Below are 18,315 nucleotides of genomic sequence, written 5' to 3'. Positions count from 1 at the left end.
TCATGCCCAGCAATTTTTTTTTCTTTCTTCTTTTTTTAGGTAGGGACAGAGTCTCATAATGTTGCCCAGGCTGATCTTGAACTCCTAGGCTTAAGCAGTTCTCCCACCTTGGCCTCCCAAAGTGCTGGATTACAGGCATGAGCCACCATGCCCTGCCAAAGTTCTGTTTCTAGATGTGGGTGTGGCTACAAGGATATGTGCCTTGTAAAAAATAATTTTTAAAAATACATTATTCAACGTATTTTATTTTTGTATTCTTATTTCATTTTATATTTACTATATTGTTTGGTATATTATGATGTTAATATAATATTTTTTAGGAAGACCCCAGGAGAGTGGTTATTCTGGGGGAGGAGGGGTAACTGGAAGAAGGGAATGGGGTTGGGTGCCTCTAAGGTGCTGCTGGTATTATTGTGTTTCTTTTTCTTACGGTTTTTTTTTTTTTTTTTTTTTTTGAGAGTTTTGCTCTGTCACCCAGGCTGAGGTGCAGTGGTGTGATCTCGGCTCACTATAACCTCTCCCTCTCAGGTTCAAGCGATTCTCTGCTTCAGCATCCCAAGTAGCTGAGACTATAAGGCGAGTGCTACCACATATTTGAGTAGAGATGAGGTTTCACCATGCTGGCCAGGCTAGTCTTGAAATCTTGGCCTCAATTGCTCCACCTGCTTTGGCCTCCCAAAGTGCTGGAATTACAGGCATGAGCCACTGCGCCCAGCTGTATTGCTGTTTCTTCATCCGGCTACTGATGCACGCATGTGTTCAGCTCATAGAAATTAACTGAACTTTATACACCTGTACTTTATGATGTGTAATGATGCTCCAATAAAAAGTATTTTTGAAAAGTACCAGAGGTTATGAGACAGGAATGGGGCAGACCACTCAAAACCAATGTAACCTTGTGACCAGAGGATTAAAACAATGATATTTCTAGTGAAACTACTGGCGGAGTTTAAAGACTTGTTGGCCGGACACAGTCGCTCACGCCTGTAATCCCAGCACTTTGGGAGGCCGAGACGAGCGGATCGTGAAGTCAGGAGATCAAGACCATCCTGGCTAACACGGTGAAACCCCGTCTCTACTAAAAATGCCAAAAAAAAAAAAAAAAAAAAAACTAGCCTGACGTGGTGGTGGGCACCTGTAGTCCCAGCTACTTGGGAGGCTGTGAGGCAGGAAAATGGCATGAACCCAGGAAGCGGAGCTTCCAGTGAGCCAAGACCACGCCACTGCATGCCAGCCTGGGTGACAGAGCGAGACTCTGTCTCAAAAAAAAAAAAAAAATTGTTGAATTTTTCTTTTTCTTTTCTTTTTTCTTTCTTTCTTTCTTCTTTTTTTTTTTTTTTAATTGAGATGATGTCGTGCTCTTTCACCCAGGCTGGAGTGCAGTGGCGCAATCTCGGCTTGCGTCCTGGGTTCAAGTGATTCTTCTGCCTCAGTCTCCCAAGTAGCTGGGATTACAGGCGTCTGCCACTACACCCGCATAATTTTTGTATTTTTAGTAGAGACAGGGTTTCACCATGTTGGCCAGGCTGGTCTCGAACTCCTGACCTTAAGTGATCTGCCTACCTCTGCCTCCCAAAGTGCTGTGATTCCAGGCATGAGCACTTTTAACATGCTGGGGAAGATGATGTCTGGACCGTGCAACTTGGTGTTGTGTTACTGTCATTCTTCTATTTACTGATCGCCTATGACTTGATTGACTCTACAGAATCTTGTTAGAACAGATCATTCTGGGCTCTGTGTCAGACAATATAGTGATAACCATGTAAACAATATATACTGATAGAACCAAAAATTTTGACATAAGTACAAATTATGGTATAATTGGGAGGGGGACAGGGAAGTGAAAGTCTACCAAATCATAGTCTAGTTTAGCATACAGTGATAGATGATCCAAAAATAATAAGTGGCCAGGCCTGGTGGCTCATGCCTGTAATCCCAGCACTTTGGGAGGCTGAGGTGGGAGGATCACTTGAGCCCAGGAGTTCAAGACCAGCCTGGCCAACATGGTGAAACCCCATCTCTACCAAAAAAAAAGTTTTAAATTTAAAAACAAAAATAATAACGCATTTTTGTAAAAAGAAATTTGTGGGTAAATATGAGAGAAACCACTAAAATGAGTTGCTTCTAAGGAGGATACCTCAGGGGTCAGAGGAATGCTGCTTTTTGTTCCAAGTCTTGTAGCACTATCTGATTTTTTAAAACTATATATAACTGTAATAACATTAAAAATAATGAAAACAAAACAGCAACTTACCAAATAAGTTTACAAATCTTCCACTAAGTTCCTCAGAACATCTTACATGTACCCTTCTAAGCCTCGTAAATGTTTCTCCCACCTTTTTAGACTTTCCAAAGTCCAATCCTTTTTAATGGTCAGGAGTTCGAGACCAGCCTGGCCAACGTGATGAAACCCCAACTCTACTAAAAATGCAAAAAAATTAGCTGGGGGTAGTGGCACGCACCTGTAATCCCAGCTACTCGGGAGGCTGAGGCAGGAGAACCACTTGAACCTGGGAGGTGGAGGTTGCAGTGAGTCGAGATTGTGCCATTGCACTCCAGCCTGGGCAACAATAGTGAAACTCTGTCTGAAAAATAAATAAAGATAAAGAGAATTTTAAGATGATTGTTTTAAAGAATAAATGTTGATATTCTTAAAGTGGTAAAAGCAAGATAATGTCATATTTATTAGTAACAAAAATTTAAACAACAAAGAAAAAAGCAAATGATTTCCAAAATATCAATAACGAATCAGTAAATAAAGGTAATCAGAAGTTTAACTTCCTTGTGGCTGGACACAGTGGCTTGTGCCTGTAATCCCAGCACTTTGGGAGGCTGGAGTGGGCGGATCACTTTAGGTCTAAAAAATACAAAAAATTAGCCAGGTGTGGTGGAACATGCCTGTGGTCCAGCTACTTGGGAGGCTGAGGCAGGAGAATCACTTGAATCTAGGAGGTGAGACCAGCCTAGGCAACATGATGAAACCCCGGCTCTACCAAAAATAAAAAAAATTAGCCCAGAGTGGTGGTGGGAGACGGTAATCCCAGCTACTCAGGAGACTGAGACAGGAGTCTCACTTGAACCCGGGAGGCAGAGGTTGCAGTGAGCCGAGATAGCACCACTACACTCTGGCCTGGGTGACAGAACGAGACTCTGTCTCAAAAAAATAAAAATAAATAAAAGAACTAAAAGTAATTCTCAAGTGATGAGTATGTAGAGGTGGAGATGAAACAAGAAAGGCATAATTATTGAAGCTGGGTGATGGGTACCTGGGGTTTTTTGTTTTTTTGTGTGCGTTTTGTTTTTATGATACCTTTTCTCTTTACCATAGCAAAATGATACATGGGTGTTTATGACCCTCTTGTGCTCACTTTGTGTATATGCATTTGAAGTTTTCTATTATATAATTTTTTTTTTTAAAGCAATATTTGGCTGGCCACAGTAACTCACACCTGTAATCCCAGCATTTGCGGAGGCCAAAATAGGTGGAACTCCTGAGCTCAGGAGTTTGAGACCAGCCTGGGCAACGTGATGAAACCTCATCTCTACCAAAAATACAAAAATGAGCCAGGCATGGTGGTGGATGCCTGTGGTCCCAGCTATTTGAGAGGCTGAGGAGGGAAAATTGCTTGAGACTGGGAGGTGGAGGTTGCAATGAGCGCAGATCGCACCACTGCACTCCAACATTATTGACAGAGTGAGACCCCATCTCAAAAATAAATAAATAAATAAAAACAAGCAGCATTCTGGCTTACCATATTAGAGAGTCAAAAGATAATATTTAGGGCTGGGTGTGGTGGCTCACGCCTGTAATCCTAGCACTTTGGGAGGCCAAGGTGTACAGATGACCTGAGGTCAGGAGTTCAAGACCAGTCTGGCCAACATGGTGAAACCCCATCTCTACTGAAAATACAAAAATTAGCTGGGCATGGTGGCGGGCGCTAGTAATCCCAGCTACTCAAAAGGCTAAGGCAGGAGAATCACTTGAACCCAGGTGGCGAAGGTTGCATTGAGCTGAGATTGCGCCGCTACACTCCAGCCTGGGTGACAGAGCGAGACTGTCTCAAAAAGAAAAAAAAATAGCAGTGTAAACATTATTTAGAAATGTGGAAGTAAATAAGAGTGAAAACAGGGCCGGGCACGGTGGCTCACGCCTGTAATCCCAGCACTTTGGGAGGCCGAGGCGGGCAGATCACGAGGTCAGGAGATCAAGACTATCTTGGCTAACAAGGTGAAACCCCATCTCTACTAAAAAAACAAAAAAATTAGCTGGGCATGGTGGTGGGCGCCTGTAGTCCCAGCCACTTGGGAGGCTGAGGCAGGAGAATGGCCTGAACCTGGGAGGCGGAACTTGCAGTGAGCCGAGATCGCGCCACTGCACTCCAGCCTGGGCGACACGAGCGAGACTCCATCTCAAAAACAAAAAAAGGTGGAAACAGTTAACAGACATCAAAGTGGATGCCTCTGGGGATGAGAACTGACTTGCAGAGGGCTGGAGGAGGGAACATCTCTGTATTAGAAGGCTTTGATGTTATTTTGAAACCTTATGCATGTATAACTTTGATAATATATTCATTTGTGGATTGCCACATTGTTTTCGAGGAAAATACCCATGTGGTCTTACATGAATAATCAGGCATAGACCAATGCTTTGAATATATAAAAATTCTGTTTAGCCATGATAATTTTGGCAGTATGCCACTTATTTCTGTTGACAAAGGCAGTGATTTAAATTGGAATTCCTGCCTGGGATGAGTAGGGCTAAGAGGTTTGATTGCATATCGTTTCCCCCTGTCTCTACTCTGGCCCCCAGCAGTTTGTTCTTTACGCAACAGCGAAGAGTGATCATAAATAAGCTTATCTCACTCTCCGGTTTGAAAGCTACTAAACATCTTTCATTGCAATTAGAATAAAATTCAAACTCTTCGGCATGGCCTACACACAAGGCCCTAAATAATGTAAATGATTGACTCGCGCCCAGTTCTCCTGTCACTCTCCTCAATCAGCATGCCCCAGCCTCAGTGGCCTTCCTTGGCACACCCACAGCTCATTCCTACCTCAAGGCCTTTGCCTTGCCATTGCTCATGAGACCGATTGCTTACCATCACTCAGGATCTCATTCAAAACTTAATTCCTGGAATAGGTCATTCCTGACCATCGAGCTAGAGGAGCTTGCTGCACCCCTTCTCTGCCCACAGCTGTGGATCTCCAAGTGTGGTCTTCAGACCAGAAGCGTCAGTGTCGCCTGCAAGCATTTCATTTTGTGTTGTGTTTTCTCTGGAAATGCAGAGCCTTAGGCCCCACCACAGACTCACTGAAGGAAAAGCTACATTTTAACCAGACCCCAAAGTGATTGCGCTTTAAAAATTTCAGAAGCACCGATCTAGAGTTTCCCCTTCTAATTTTCCTGTGTATCTGTTACAAGGTGTGTCCATTGCTGCAGGTAATCTGGCATTTGTTTACCTGTTTATTATTTCTCATCCCTAAAAGAATTTAAGGTCCACAAGGGCAGCACCTTGTCTGGCTCATTCACTTCTGGATCCCTGGCACGTAGCACCAGTGCACACAGTACATGCTCAATAAGTATTTAGATGAGTGAAAGAATAAATGAATATAATGGAAATTATTTTATGTTCTTTGAAATGTATAAGTGAAGGCTAGGTGTGGTAGCTCAGCCTGTAATCCCAGCACTCTGGGAGGCCAAGGTGGGAGGATTGCTTGAGTCCAGTACTTCGAGACCAGTCTTGGCACATGGCAAAGCTGCAACTCTACAAAAAAATAGCTGGGTATAGTAGTCTCAGCTACTTCGAGAGGCTGAGGCAGGAGGATCACTTGAACCTGGGAGGTCAAGGCTGCAGTGAGTCATGGTTGCAACTGCAGTGTAGCCTGGGCAACAGAGGAACATCTTGTCTCAAAAAAAAAAAAAAAAAAAAAAGGATTGTATAATTGTACAATAAAAATCTTCATGACTTTCACTTGTTTGTAAAATCGGGGTGATTTTTCTCTCCCAACATCATCATTATGCAGGGGTTTCATTGTATATCTTGGGCATCGAGTGCCATTAAACTATTGTGGCCCGTGAAGAATCACTTATTTATGCTTGATTTGGGGCAGTTTGTCTTGAGAACCAAAGTTTGGATTTTGTTTAGAGTGCTTCTCTACTGACTGAACACCATAAATGGTTATTTTTTTTTAATATTTAAGAAGCATTCTCATTCAATCCAGAGTTAACATTATCTTTAAAGGTTTTTTATTCAAAATGAATGTTAGTTTGATATTTGTATCAAGTTTTATCAAATAAGTTAACAATTTAGAAAAGAAAATCAGGTTTTAAAAATGTTAAGTCAAATGCAAGATTTAAAGTTAAATTGCAAATAAAAACTGATAGGGCATATAATGTATCCGGTGTTTTACATCTGAGATAGGATTCCAGGAAAGACCTACAGTTTCTGATATTATCCTGCATTTTTTTTTTTTTTTTTTTTTTTGAAATGGAGTTTTGCTCTTGTTGCCCAGGCTGGAATGCAGTGGTGCCGTCTCGGCCCACTGCAACCTCTGCTTCCAGGTTTCAAGTGATTATCCTGCCTCAGTCTCCCAAGTAGCTGGGATTACAGGGGCACACCACCATGTCCGGCTAATTTTTTGTATTTTGAGTAGAGACGGGTTTCACCATGCTGGCCAGCCTGGTCTCGAACTCTTGACCTTGTGATCTGCTCGCCTCGGCCTCCCAAGGTGCTGGGATTACAGGGGTGAGCCACGGGCCCGGCCCTACATTTAAAAAATATATTCCTAGTATATTTCTTAATGCATATCCTGGTGAAATTTGTGAAGAAACAACTTTTCAATCTATATTCTTTGAGTGAATAAATAGCACCCTTTACATCTATGGCTTTCAACTGGGGGCAGTTGTGTCCCAGCGGACGTTTGGTAATGGCTGTGACTGTGTTTTTAGTAATCACACCTGGGGTGGAGGAGTACTGGCAGCATCTAGTAGGTGGAGCCCCGAGGTACTGCTAGTTATGTAATGCACAGAACACCCCACAGCACAAAGAATTATCTAGCCCAAAATGTCAGTGGTCCACTGTTAAGAGACCCTGGCTTAAGCATAGAGAAGTCTCCTTCTGCAAATACTAATGCCATTGGAAAACGAATACTTTGCCCTACCTTCTGGAGAAGAGAATATATAGAAATTGGCAACTGAGAGATTCAGATGGGTATACTGGCACTTTTAGATATGTTCATTTTAGATGATTATTTCTAATCAGAAATCTAGTGACTGACCTCCCTCTCTTTGGGGCAAATCACTCTCTCAACACAGGACATTTAAGACATTTGACAACTTAGTTGATTTTAGAATTGGATAACGTTCTCAAATAATTATACATTTTTTAAAATAGGGAAATTCAAATATAGGGTTACTGGTTTTCCTTATTTTACAGATGGGGTCGAGGATTTGGTCTTTTGGGTTCCATTTTTGGAAAGGATGGTGTATTAAACCAGCCAAACAGTGTCTTTGGACTTATATTTTATATACTACAGTTATTACTTGGTAAGTATTTATCAATACAAAAATAAGTTTGTTATATTCCGTTTAGTACTTTGTGTCTTTGCCCTGAAGTCTTGATGTTAAATAAAAGTATGTGTTATTTATAGAACCACTAGCGTGTACAACATTTTTGTGTTGTGAAAACTTGATTCACTAAGATTTTTATTAATGTTGAATTTATGTCAGTTGCTGTTTAATCATGGAGAGCAGTATCTCATGATGTCCAGAAAAACCAGTCCCATTCCAGGAAATTATCACTCCCATCTTCCCTGTTAACGTTTTTCCTTATTTTATAGACTCTGTAGCCTTGAAAAATATCATATATGAAGGTGACATTAACAAGAAACCATATTCATAATCCCATCACCTTTACATATCCACTATTTCTACAGTCTTCTGCTTTTAAAAATAATTCTGGGGCCGGGCGCGGTGGTGCACGCCTGTAATCCCAGCGCTTTGGGAGGCCAAGATAGGCAGATCACCTGAGGTTGGGAGTTCGAGACCAACCTGGCCAACATAAAGAAACTCTGTCTCTACTAAAAATACAAAATTAGCTGGGCGAGGTGGTGCATGCCTGTAATCCCAGCTACTCATGAGGCTGAGGCTGGAGAGTCACTTGAACCCGGGAGATGGAGGTTGTAGTGAGCTGAGATCGCGCCATTGCACTCCAGCCTGGGCAACAAGAGCGAAACTCCATCTCACAAAAAAGAAATAAATAATAATAATAATAATTCTGGGCCAGGTGTGGTGGCTCACGCCTGTAATCCTAGGACTTTGGGAGGACAAGAAGGGCAGATCACTTGAGCCCAAGAGCAACATGGCGAGACTCTGTCTCCACAGAAAATACAAAAATTAGCCAGGTGTGGTGGCACACACCTGTAGTCCCAGCTACTTGAAAGGCTGAGGTGAGAGAATCGCTTGAGTCCAAGAGATGGAGGTTGCAGGGAGCCAAGATCACACCACTGCACTCCAGCCTGGGGGACAGAGCAAGACCCTGTCTCAAAAACTAGTAATAATTTAATGTGAACTTTGTTTTAACATAGTGTCGTTTATCCTGTTATTGTTAACATCTAGGTTTCACACCTTTTACTTCCAAATAATGCTGCAGTGATCAACTTTGTTTAAAGACCTCCTGCTCCTTCCTTCTTTGAATTATCGCCACAAAATAAATTTCCAAGAATAGGATCAAAAAACACAGATATTTTCAATTTCAATCGGTGTTACCAATTTGCTTTTCCCTCAGTTCTTTGGTTTCCCTGAAGCTGCAGCAGTCTTTATTTTTAAGACGTGCTTTGTAAAATTTCTTTTTTTTTTAATTGTAATGATAATCTTCACCTGGAAAAATTGCTAATAGTTACACATTAGTACCTATTACTTTAAATTTTACTCTTTTTAATTTCCTTTTATTGCTCACTTAGTTATTGGATCCTGATAATAGGACATTTTTATATGTGTTACAAACATTTTATGCATTCTTTATCCTTTTTTGTTAGTGTTATGACTTTGTATCGTATTAAGTTTTTACACTTTTAGAGTTAAATCCATCCATTGTTGCCTTTGCATTTTATTTTTCTTCTTTTTTGTAGATCTTGTTGCATACCAATGCTTTTGTATTTTAATTGTTAATATTCCATTACCTGTCAGCTCTTTTGATTTGGTTCATTAAAAATACATGTAACTCTTCTATCTGAAATTGATTTGTTATGAGGCAAATTATAAATCTAAATCATTCTCAGTAGTTCTGTCGAGTTTGCCCAGTTCCATATCTATGTATTTATCTTGCGGAAGTACAAAGATGTGTGCACAAGGATATTCATAGCAGTACAGTGTAAAATAGCAAAAAAAAAAAAAAAAAAAAGGAGGTAGGTTAGAAATAGGTACTGGTTGAATAAATTAGAAAATACTATGAAATACTACGTAGCCATTAAAGGAAAAAGGAGATCTATATTTATATCCTAGAAAGATAAAGACACTATTTAGTGAAAAAAGCAAATTTTGGTATAATAGGTATAGGATAAATGTGTTTGTATACATGCATGTAAATGCATAGAAAAGGGTCTGGTGGTGGGGGAGGAGGGAGAAATTTCACTTTGTATTCTGCATATTTCCATTTTGCTGGATTTCTAGAGAAGAATATGAAGTATAAACCCAAACCCAAGACATTTTCCCTTAAAGGCAAAGAACCTAAGAACAGCCTTTGACTAGATTAAACTTTTGAAGATAGAGGTGCAACAGCCAAATTTCTGTTTATACCATTAATTTACTGCCATGGTGTATGCATATTTTAAATCATATTCATCATATGTGTTTTTTCATTCGCATTTTTTGACTCGCATTTAGATGCTTCACGTGCCTTTTAATGTTGGTGTCTTCATGGGAGGCACATTTGAACTAACAGTTTCCAGAGCACAGCATCTGTACTCCCTTCTAAGCTGTTTGAGATACAGCATTTTTAATTTAATTTTTTCATAGGTAATCCATTCACATGGTTCAAAAGTTTTTAAAAAGGACCGGGCACAGTGGCTCATGCCAATAATTCCAGCATTTTGGTAGGCCAAGACGGGTGGATCACGAGGTCAGGAGTTCAAGACCAGCCTGGCCAATATGGTGAAACCCTGTCTCTACTAAAAATACAAAAATTAGCCAGGTGTGGTGCTGCACACCTGTAATCCCAGCTACTTGGGAGGCTGGGGCAGGAGAATTGCTTGAACCTGGGAGGCAGAGCTTGCAGTGAGCTGATGTCGCGCCATTGCACTCCAGCCTGGGTGACAGAGTGAGACTCCTTCAGGAAAAAAAAAAAAAAATATATATATATATATAAAATGTTACACAAAGAAAAATCTATCCCACCCCTTCCCTTTTTGCCTGGTTTCCACTGCTTCTCAGCCCCGACTGGTAGCTTGTTATTTATTGTCTCTTTATGCATATACGAGAAAGTACAAATACACAATCTTAATTTTCCTCCTTTTTAAAATATAAAAGGCAGATGCTATACCCACTATTCTACAGCTTGCATTTTCTTTTTTTGCCTGATGAATATATCGTGGTAATTTTTCCATATCAGTGTATTAAATGTCTTCATTCTTTTCTACAGCTGCAGAATAATCCACTGCATAAGTGTACTATCATTTATTTAGAGTTACAGCACATTTTAAATTCCATTGGGAATTTGACCCTGAGCCACACGTACCTAGCTGCATTACAGTAGCATTTAACGGATATCTGGTATTTATACACTATTCTAAGTGCTTTACCCTGCATTATCTCAGCTCATTTAATTGTCCAGCAGTCTTAAGAAGTAGGCATGATTGTTATCCCAATTTTACAGTTGAGAAAAGAGTGGCGTGGAGGAAGAAATAACTTGCCCGTATCATTTTGAAATTAACTTTCTTAGATAAAATTGTGACCACACTAATTTTGAAATGTTAGTTGTTTAACATACATGAAATCAGCAAACTTTTTCAGTAAAAGGCCTGGCAGAAAATAGGCTTTGCCAGTTGCCGCAGCCACTCAACCTTCTAGTATGAAAGCAGTGACAGACATTACATAATGAAATTACATAAATGAATGAGCATGGCTGGGTGCCAATAAAACTTTATTTACAAAAGCAGGTAGCTGGCCAGATTTGCTAGTCCCTGCAATAAGTAATTCAGCAGCACCTTAGTCTTGAAGTGCCCTATGAAAGCATCTAGTCCCGTGGCTGTGCTGCAGCCGGCCCACAGGCGTCTTCTTGTTGATTTTCTTTTTGCCAACAGGGCCCAGGATTTCAGCTCTTTAATTGACTTCTTTAAACCTGCTCCCACCTGTTATTTTGTTCCTGTTTCTGTTATCCTTATCCATGAGTCACTGGGTAGGAGGGTAGTTTAACATGCTCTGCCTTCTCTGTCCTTGAAAATAAATGCACATATTCTCTATACTGTTGCCTGTAAGAAATTAAAAACAATACATGTGAGGATAGAGTCCAGAATTCAGGTGCCTTTTATTTTTCCTTTTTTTTTTTTTTTTTTTTTTTGAGACAGAGTAAGACTCTGTCGCCCAGGCTGGAGTCCACTGGTGCAATCTCATCTCACTGCAATCTCTGCCTCCTGGGTTCAAGTAATTCTCGTGCCTCAGCCTCCCTTGTAGCTGGGATTGCAAGCGTGCAATACCATGCCTAGCTAATTTTTTTTTTTATTGTACTTTTTAGTAGAGAGGGGGTTTACCATGTTGGCCAGGCTGGTCTCAAACTCCTGACCTCAAATGATCTGCCTGCCTCAGCCTCCCAAAGTGCTAGCATTACAGGCATGAGCCACCGCACCTGGCTTCAGATGCCTTTTTGTATTGAGAGCCTGGATTTAGCACACATGTCCACCATTTTTCTTGATCAGGTTTGACCCACATGCAGCCAACGGGCAAAATGTGGTTTCCCTTATCCACCAGGGTGAGCCCTTCCTGAAATGTTTATCAAGAGTTTCTTTTTCTCTCTTCAGCAGCTTGTTGGTGTAGTCACCTCTTATTGTGGATTTTGAATCAATTTGATCTAAACATGGAAAAGAAAATTTTACTTTCTGCAGATGGGGAGGCTGTAGTGAAAGTCCAGAGAAGGTTCTCACCAAATGTGTGCAGCTCAGAAGAAAAAGACTCCTCATGTCCCTTTATTCATTTGGTGTCTTGGGGCTGTTGATGTTACAAGTCAGCTTCATTGCTTAATGTGATTGTGAGATTGCATGTTTTCTTTGTGTGCATATTTTCAACTAGGCTAGTTTGTGAAATTAGTAATATTTCACCTGAAACATTGAGAAATCAAAAACATTGCAGCTATAAAACTGGCATTTGGCCGGGCATGGTGGCCCATGCCTGTAATCTCAGCGCTTTGGGAGGCTGAGGCAGGAGGATCACCTGAGGTTAGGAGTTGGAGACCAGCCTGGCCAACAAAAAATCAGCCAGGCGTGGTGGCACGTGCCTGTAATCCTGGCTACCTGGGAGGCTGAGGCAGGAGAATTGCTTAAACTCAGGAGGTGGAGGTTGCATGAGTCAAGATTGTGCCACTGCACTCCAGCCTGGGCAATAGAATGAGACTCCATCTCAAAAACCCCAAAACCTGGCATTTGATCTGCAGAGTCAACCTGTGTAATTTTAACAAAACAGACCAGTATTTCTGTTCTCAATTTTCAGAGTTTGGCAGGAAGACCAATATTCAAACACTGCAGCAAGTCACACAGTGTTAGTCCTTGTCACTCAGAAAGCCTCTCTCCAGCACCAAGGCCTGACTGAGCCCGCATCTCTTCTCTTACAGGCATGACAGCAAGCGCTGTGGCGGCTTTGATCCTCATGACGTCCTCCATCATGTCGGTCGTGGGGTCCCTGTACCTGGCCTACATTCTGTACTTTGTGCTGAAGGAGTTCTGCATCATCTGCATCGTCACGTACGTGCTGAACTTCCTTCTTCTCATTATCAACTACAAACGACTAGTTTACTTGAACGAGGCCTGGAAGCGGCAGCTGCAGCCCAAGCAGGACTGACGCCCGACAGACTCTGCCCTGACAGAGTCTTTCCATTCAGTTTATTTTGCCGCAGGTTTTTATTATTATTATTATTATTATTATTCACAACAGACACTTTCCCTAAGAATCTCAAACTGATTTTTAAAAATCCTGTAAATTAGAAGGGGCCCTCGCTATTTTCTGTGTCAGTCTTCGTTTTAAATATCGATACAAAAAGGACACGCCGAGCCAATCAAAGACAAGCTTTAACTTTACTTTGAAGATGTTTCTGAAATGATAAAATGTAGCCCTAGCCCCCTGCCCTCAATTGTAACGTGAGCAACCATTGCTAGTAATTCTTTAATGTGTATAAATTCAATTTCAGGTATAACAAATGTGATCATAACATGAAAATATTCTAGAATAGATACTGTATTAAATATTGCCATGTTTACAATATGTAATGTTTTTAGCCGATGGATTTAAACATGTAGATTCAACTAGAATCCATTCATGTGATATTTGTAAATAAAGGTAGAAATATTAGATCCATTTCTGCAGAACTTACTGTACAGTGTAGTTGGAGTGTAGCACTGAAGAACTGTCAGCTCAGCATTGACTGAGGAGATAGTGAAAATAGCCTATACACAGCATCTTGTGAAAAGTACTGGCAACCGTGGGTGCAGCAAATAATAGGGTGAAAAAAATAATAATAGGGTGGTCGGTTCCCTTTCATCTCACTCTTCTGAAAGGAAAAAATTGAATTGGAACGTTCAAGTCCGGTTTGTGTTCAGTCATAAAACTGGGCCAATTGTTAACCTTACAGAATGAGTCATGTGGCCAGACCTTCAAGTCCAAGGCTTTCAGGACACTAAGGATGGGAAAATGGGTATTTTTCTTTGGAGAAAAGCTGGAAATATAAACATGGCATTTTTAGGTAAAGTTTCTTCCACCAGTTGAATTTTCATGCAGATATTTTTCCTTAACGTTGGTGCCAGTCAAGCAAACAGTATTATGATGGAAAAGACCAGTCCAAGCCCCATCGCTCCAGAGTGGGAGCCAGTGTTCTTGCTAATTGTTTCTTCCTGCACTAACCACTCGGATGTCTAATTTAGTTGTTTTGCAGTCAGATACTGGATTTGTAACCTTCAGGGCTGACATGCTGCGCAGTTTGCTTCATCAGGAGATTAGGAACTGGTAGACACATCTCAAGGCTAAATCTGCTCATGTCGCCACTGCTCTCATAATGACACACATGCAGTAAGAAGAATTTTGGAAGGGGATTTGAGTACACCCAAATGAAATGGTGACAGGACGTTTGTATGGTTAACATCTGATATCAGAATGTTAAAAGTGCCTTCTGTCTTAAATCTCAAACCAAATATTTTGTGTGTTGACCTTGGGCAGAAGAAGTGTCCTTCCCTCCTTTCTTCACCATCAGGTAGAAAACCTGCACCTGCAGAAGGGTCCTGTGTGATCATTTAATCTTCTGGTTGAGAAGCAGCAGTAATGTTTTTGCTTCCAACCAGATTAATCATTTGATGTTAAAAATAGTCAATGAGACCAGTATCTCTTGAGTACTTTATTTGCCTTCTCTTTGAAGGGAGGGGACAGGCTCTGCTCTGTAAACTCAAATGTGTAGAGTCAGCAACAATTCCGTAGCTTCCAACTGACTCAGAATTGACACAATGTAGGTCTTCTGGCCCGAGGCACGTATCAAGTCCAAATTGTAATGAACTTTTCACCAGTTTCAACCAGTTTCTTAAAAGAAAGCTTAACTCAAGATTTCATCAAGACTTGTGTTTTCCCATGAATGTGAATCTTTCAATGGCTGTTGGAGTATGTATGTACTGTTCTTGTATTCTGAAGTAGTTAAAGAACTCTAGAAAGCACTGATTGGCCATCTGGTGTCTATGGAGAAAGAAGTCCTCAAGTTTGAACGCTGTACAGTGAGGCCATCTTGTAGCAGCGCATCCAGCTCTACCAAGGCAGTCCTCTGGTTCTTTTTTCTAAGCTCCAGTGGAAATGGCCTAATGGTTAAAACTGTGGTATACATAACATCGGTTGTGCTAAACAAGTTCCTCGTGTCCCAATATCCAATGGTTTTTCATCCTATTTTGTACCAATCAACAGAGTATAGTTAAAGCTTGTCTTGATGTTGCATTCTTGCAAATAAATGTCTTCAACTTTTACCTGAGAAAACATGGGAAAATGGTCAGCCAGACCCTTCCAGTTTTTCCTTTGCTTTTCTAAGCCTCGGGGAAACCACTGTTTCAGTTGTATAAAAATTTTTGCCACATTCCTATGGCCCAGTCGAATTAATACCCTTTTTCTCACTGAGAGGAACACATACAGTCTGTCATAACAGCATTGTAATGCCAGTATCTCAGTAAGTAACAGAACCCTGGCGGTTGTTAATTGGGTGTTTTTTGCCCTGGAGAATTCAGATTCCCTTCTATACCTTCTATTCTGCCCAGAAGAGGGGGGAATCACCAGTGTTATAAAATTAGAAGATTGTTTTGCCTGTTTTAGACTGAATATTTGAACACTGCAGCATTACTAGCCACCAGTGTTAAAGGACAGATGAGAAGAAACATTTGTTTTTAGCAGTAATTCCATGCTTCATCTTTTTTAAGTAACTTGTTCCAAATGAAGCCATTTATTGACTTGATGTTCACAAATATCATTTGAAGAAATAAGAGGAATTGGGGTTAGATGATAAATTCTAGGGAATCTAGGTGATTTGGAGGATTTCATTTGGTTTTGCATTACAGCTAGTTGCTCTCAGTAAAGGTAAATTTCCGGTGAAATAACTCAGGTTTAACTAGCTGTGTGCCGAGAATCACGGTTCCTTCATACATGTGTCCTCTCCTTAAATTCATTACTTTCAAATGATGTTCAAAGCATTGACTGTTTTCATTCAAAAAGACTACATTCGGCTGGGCATGGTGGCTCACGCCTATAATCCCAGCACTTTGGGAGGCCGAGGTGGGTGGATTACCTAAGGTCAGGAGTTCAAGACCAGCCTGGCCAACATAGTGAAACCCCATCTCTACTAAAAATACAAAAATTAGCCAGGCGTGGTGGCACACCCCTGTGATCCCCGCTACTCGGGAGGCTGAGGCAGAAGAATTGCTTGAGCCCGGGAGACGGAGGTTGCAGTGAGCCGAGATCGTGCCACTGCACTCCAGCCTGGCCGACAGAGGGAGACTGTCTCAAAAAAAAAAAAAAAAAAGAGACTACATTCAAAGAGGACCAAGACTACAGTGAAATTAAAACTGTTTGCTGGCTGGGCATGGTAGCTCACACCTGTAATCCCAGCACTTTGGGAGGCTGAGGTGGTTGGATCACCTGAGGTCAGAAGTTCGAGATCAGCCTGACTGACATAGTGGAACCCTGTCTTTACTAAAAATACAAAAATTAGCTGGGCATGGTGGCAGGCACCTGTAATGTGAGCTACTCCAGAGGCTGAGGCAAGAGAATTGCTTGAACCCAGTAGGTGGAGGTTGCAGTGAGCTGCAATTGCGCCATTGCACTCCAGCCTGGGCAATGAGTGAAACTCTGTCTCAAATAAAAAATAAAAATAAAAATCATTTGTTGACTTTTGTTTTTCATTTCGTTTTTGAAAAGACTGTCTGCAAAAGTAGAGAGTTATCTTCAGCAATTACTTCGTAACAGATTGGTACCAAGAGTGACAGGAGATCTTGTCTTGAAAATCATTATTAGGCCGGGCGCGGTGGCTCACGCTTGTAATCCCAGCACTTTGGGAGGCCGAGGCGGGTGGATCACGAGGTCAGGAGATCGAGACCACGGTGAAACCCCGTCTCTACTAAAAATACAAAAAATTAGCCGGGCGTGGTGGCGGGCGCCTGTAGTCCCAGCTACTCGGAGAGGCTGAGGCAGGAGAATGGCGTGAACCCGGGAGGCGGAGCTTGCAGTGAGCCGAGATCGCGCCACTGCACTCCAGCCTGGGTGAGAGAGCGAGACTCCGTCTCAAAAAAAAAAAAAAAAAAAAAAAAGAAAATCATTATTAGATGCCAACAAGGAGACCCACTGTGATTTCTGGTAACCTATTTGGGGAGAAAGACCTAATGACCTATTATGCAATCTCTGTCCTCAGGTCTTTTCCTCCAACACACAAGCATTGGTGAAACATTTCAGACCCCTCGGGCAGCACTTATGGTTTCTAATTGTGAGAACTACCCTTCCATCAAACAAAAGGGGCAAGGGTGGGATCCCCAGCTACTTGGTTAAATATTTTTTACTACAAATTTGCCTAGAAAAGGTGAAATGTTTTGTTATAAAACTGTATTAGGCATGGCCTAAGTATTAGGTGTATGATCTGTGTAGTATGTTCCATCAGAAATATTTCTTACTAGTGCTTTAAGCTTCAGAGTAAACATTCATTTAAAATGGAGTTCACTGTGCAGGTTTCCCCTTTAATTTAGATAGAAATACTCTTTATCAGAGATTTAAGGCACCGTTTTGCTAACCGGTAAATAAAACCAAATGTAAATATGTAAGAATGTTTATTTGTTGCACATAACTTTTTTGGTATAAAATAAATGTAGAAGTTACCTGTGGAAGTTGTCCTCCCATTATTCTTAAACTGCAGGGTTGCATTCCAAAAGAGCTGAAACGAAGTCTTTTTAGACTCAGTAGGAGCCTTATATTCTTGAAGTCAATACTGTAACCTCATTTCTAAGGTATGCAGGGTTGATTCTTTTTCCCTTAAATCATATGTAACTTGCAGAAGATTCAGAGTCCTCAGACCTCTAGTTCTTGGAATTCCTGTGGGTTTACGGTGTATGTGATTGTCAAGAATTAATGACAAAATAATGTCACTGCCCACAGTTCTGTGAACACTCAGAATGTATTAATGAGCTGTTTTTCCATAGTTTTACTTTTGCTTACCGTGAGTACTCCATGTATAATTCTCTAAAAAGGTAGCATCGGCAAGAAAGATGAATCCGTTGGAAATACAGCTGAGCCATACTTCACGGAATAGAACAAGTGTGTTCTGTGCTGGAGCCTAAGACCTGTGGAAAGGGACTGCCCCACTGGGTGCAATGGTTCACGCCTGTAATCCCAGCACTTTGGGAGGTGGAGGCGGGCGGATCACTTGAGGTCAGGAGTTCCAGACCAGCCTTGCCAACATGGTGAAACCTGCCTCTACTAAAAAATACAGAAAAATTAGCCAGGATTGTGGTTTGTGCCTGTAATCCCAGCTATTCAGGAAGCTGAGGCAGGAGAATTGCTTGAACCAGGGAGGTGGAGGTTGCAGTCAGTCAGACGAGATCACGCCACTG

General features: G+C 41.3%; 1 protein-coding gene across 1 annotated transcript in view; it reads left to right on the top strand.

Annotated features, from left to right (window-relative positions):
• VKORC1L1 (vitamin K epoxide reductase complex subunit 1 like 1) overlaps window positions 1-15,305 on the top strand; it is an 86,979-nt gene extending 71,674 nt beyond the window's left edge. The window contains exons 2-3 of the mRNA XM_030808557.1: window positions 7,437-7,546; window positions 12,819-15,305. Of these exons, the coding sequence (XP_030664417.1) occupies window positions 7,437-7,546; window positions 12,819-13,045 (337 nt within the window). The 3' untranslated portion in view covers window positions 13,046-15,305. The remainder of the gene's footprint in view (window positions 1-7,436; window positions 7,547-12,818) is intronic.
• Window positions 15,306-18,315: the final 3,010 nt, after the last annotated feature.

Source organism: Nomascus leucogenys, unplaced genomic scaffold (genome assembly GCF_006542625.1).
Source record: "Nomascus leucogenys isolate Asia unplaced genomic scaffold, Asia_NLE_v1 Super-Scaffold_3068, whole genome shotgun sequence".
NCBI classification, from domain to species: Eukaryota; Metazoa; Chordata; class Mammalia; order Primates; family Hylobatidae; genus Nomascus; species Nomascus leucogenys.
Note: the sequence above shows the minus strand (reverse complement) of the source record. Positions and strands in the feature narration are given on the sequence as shown.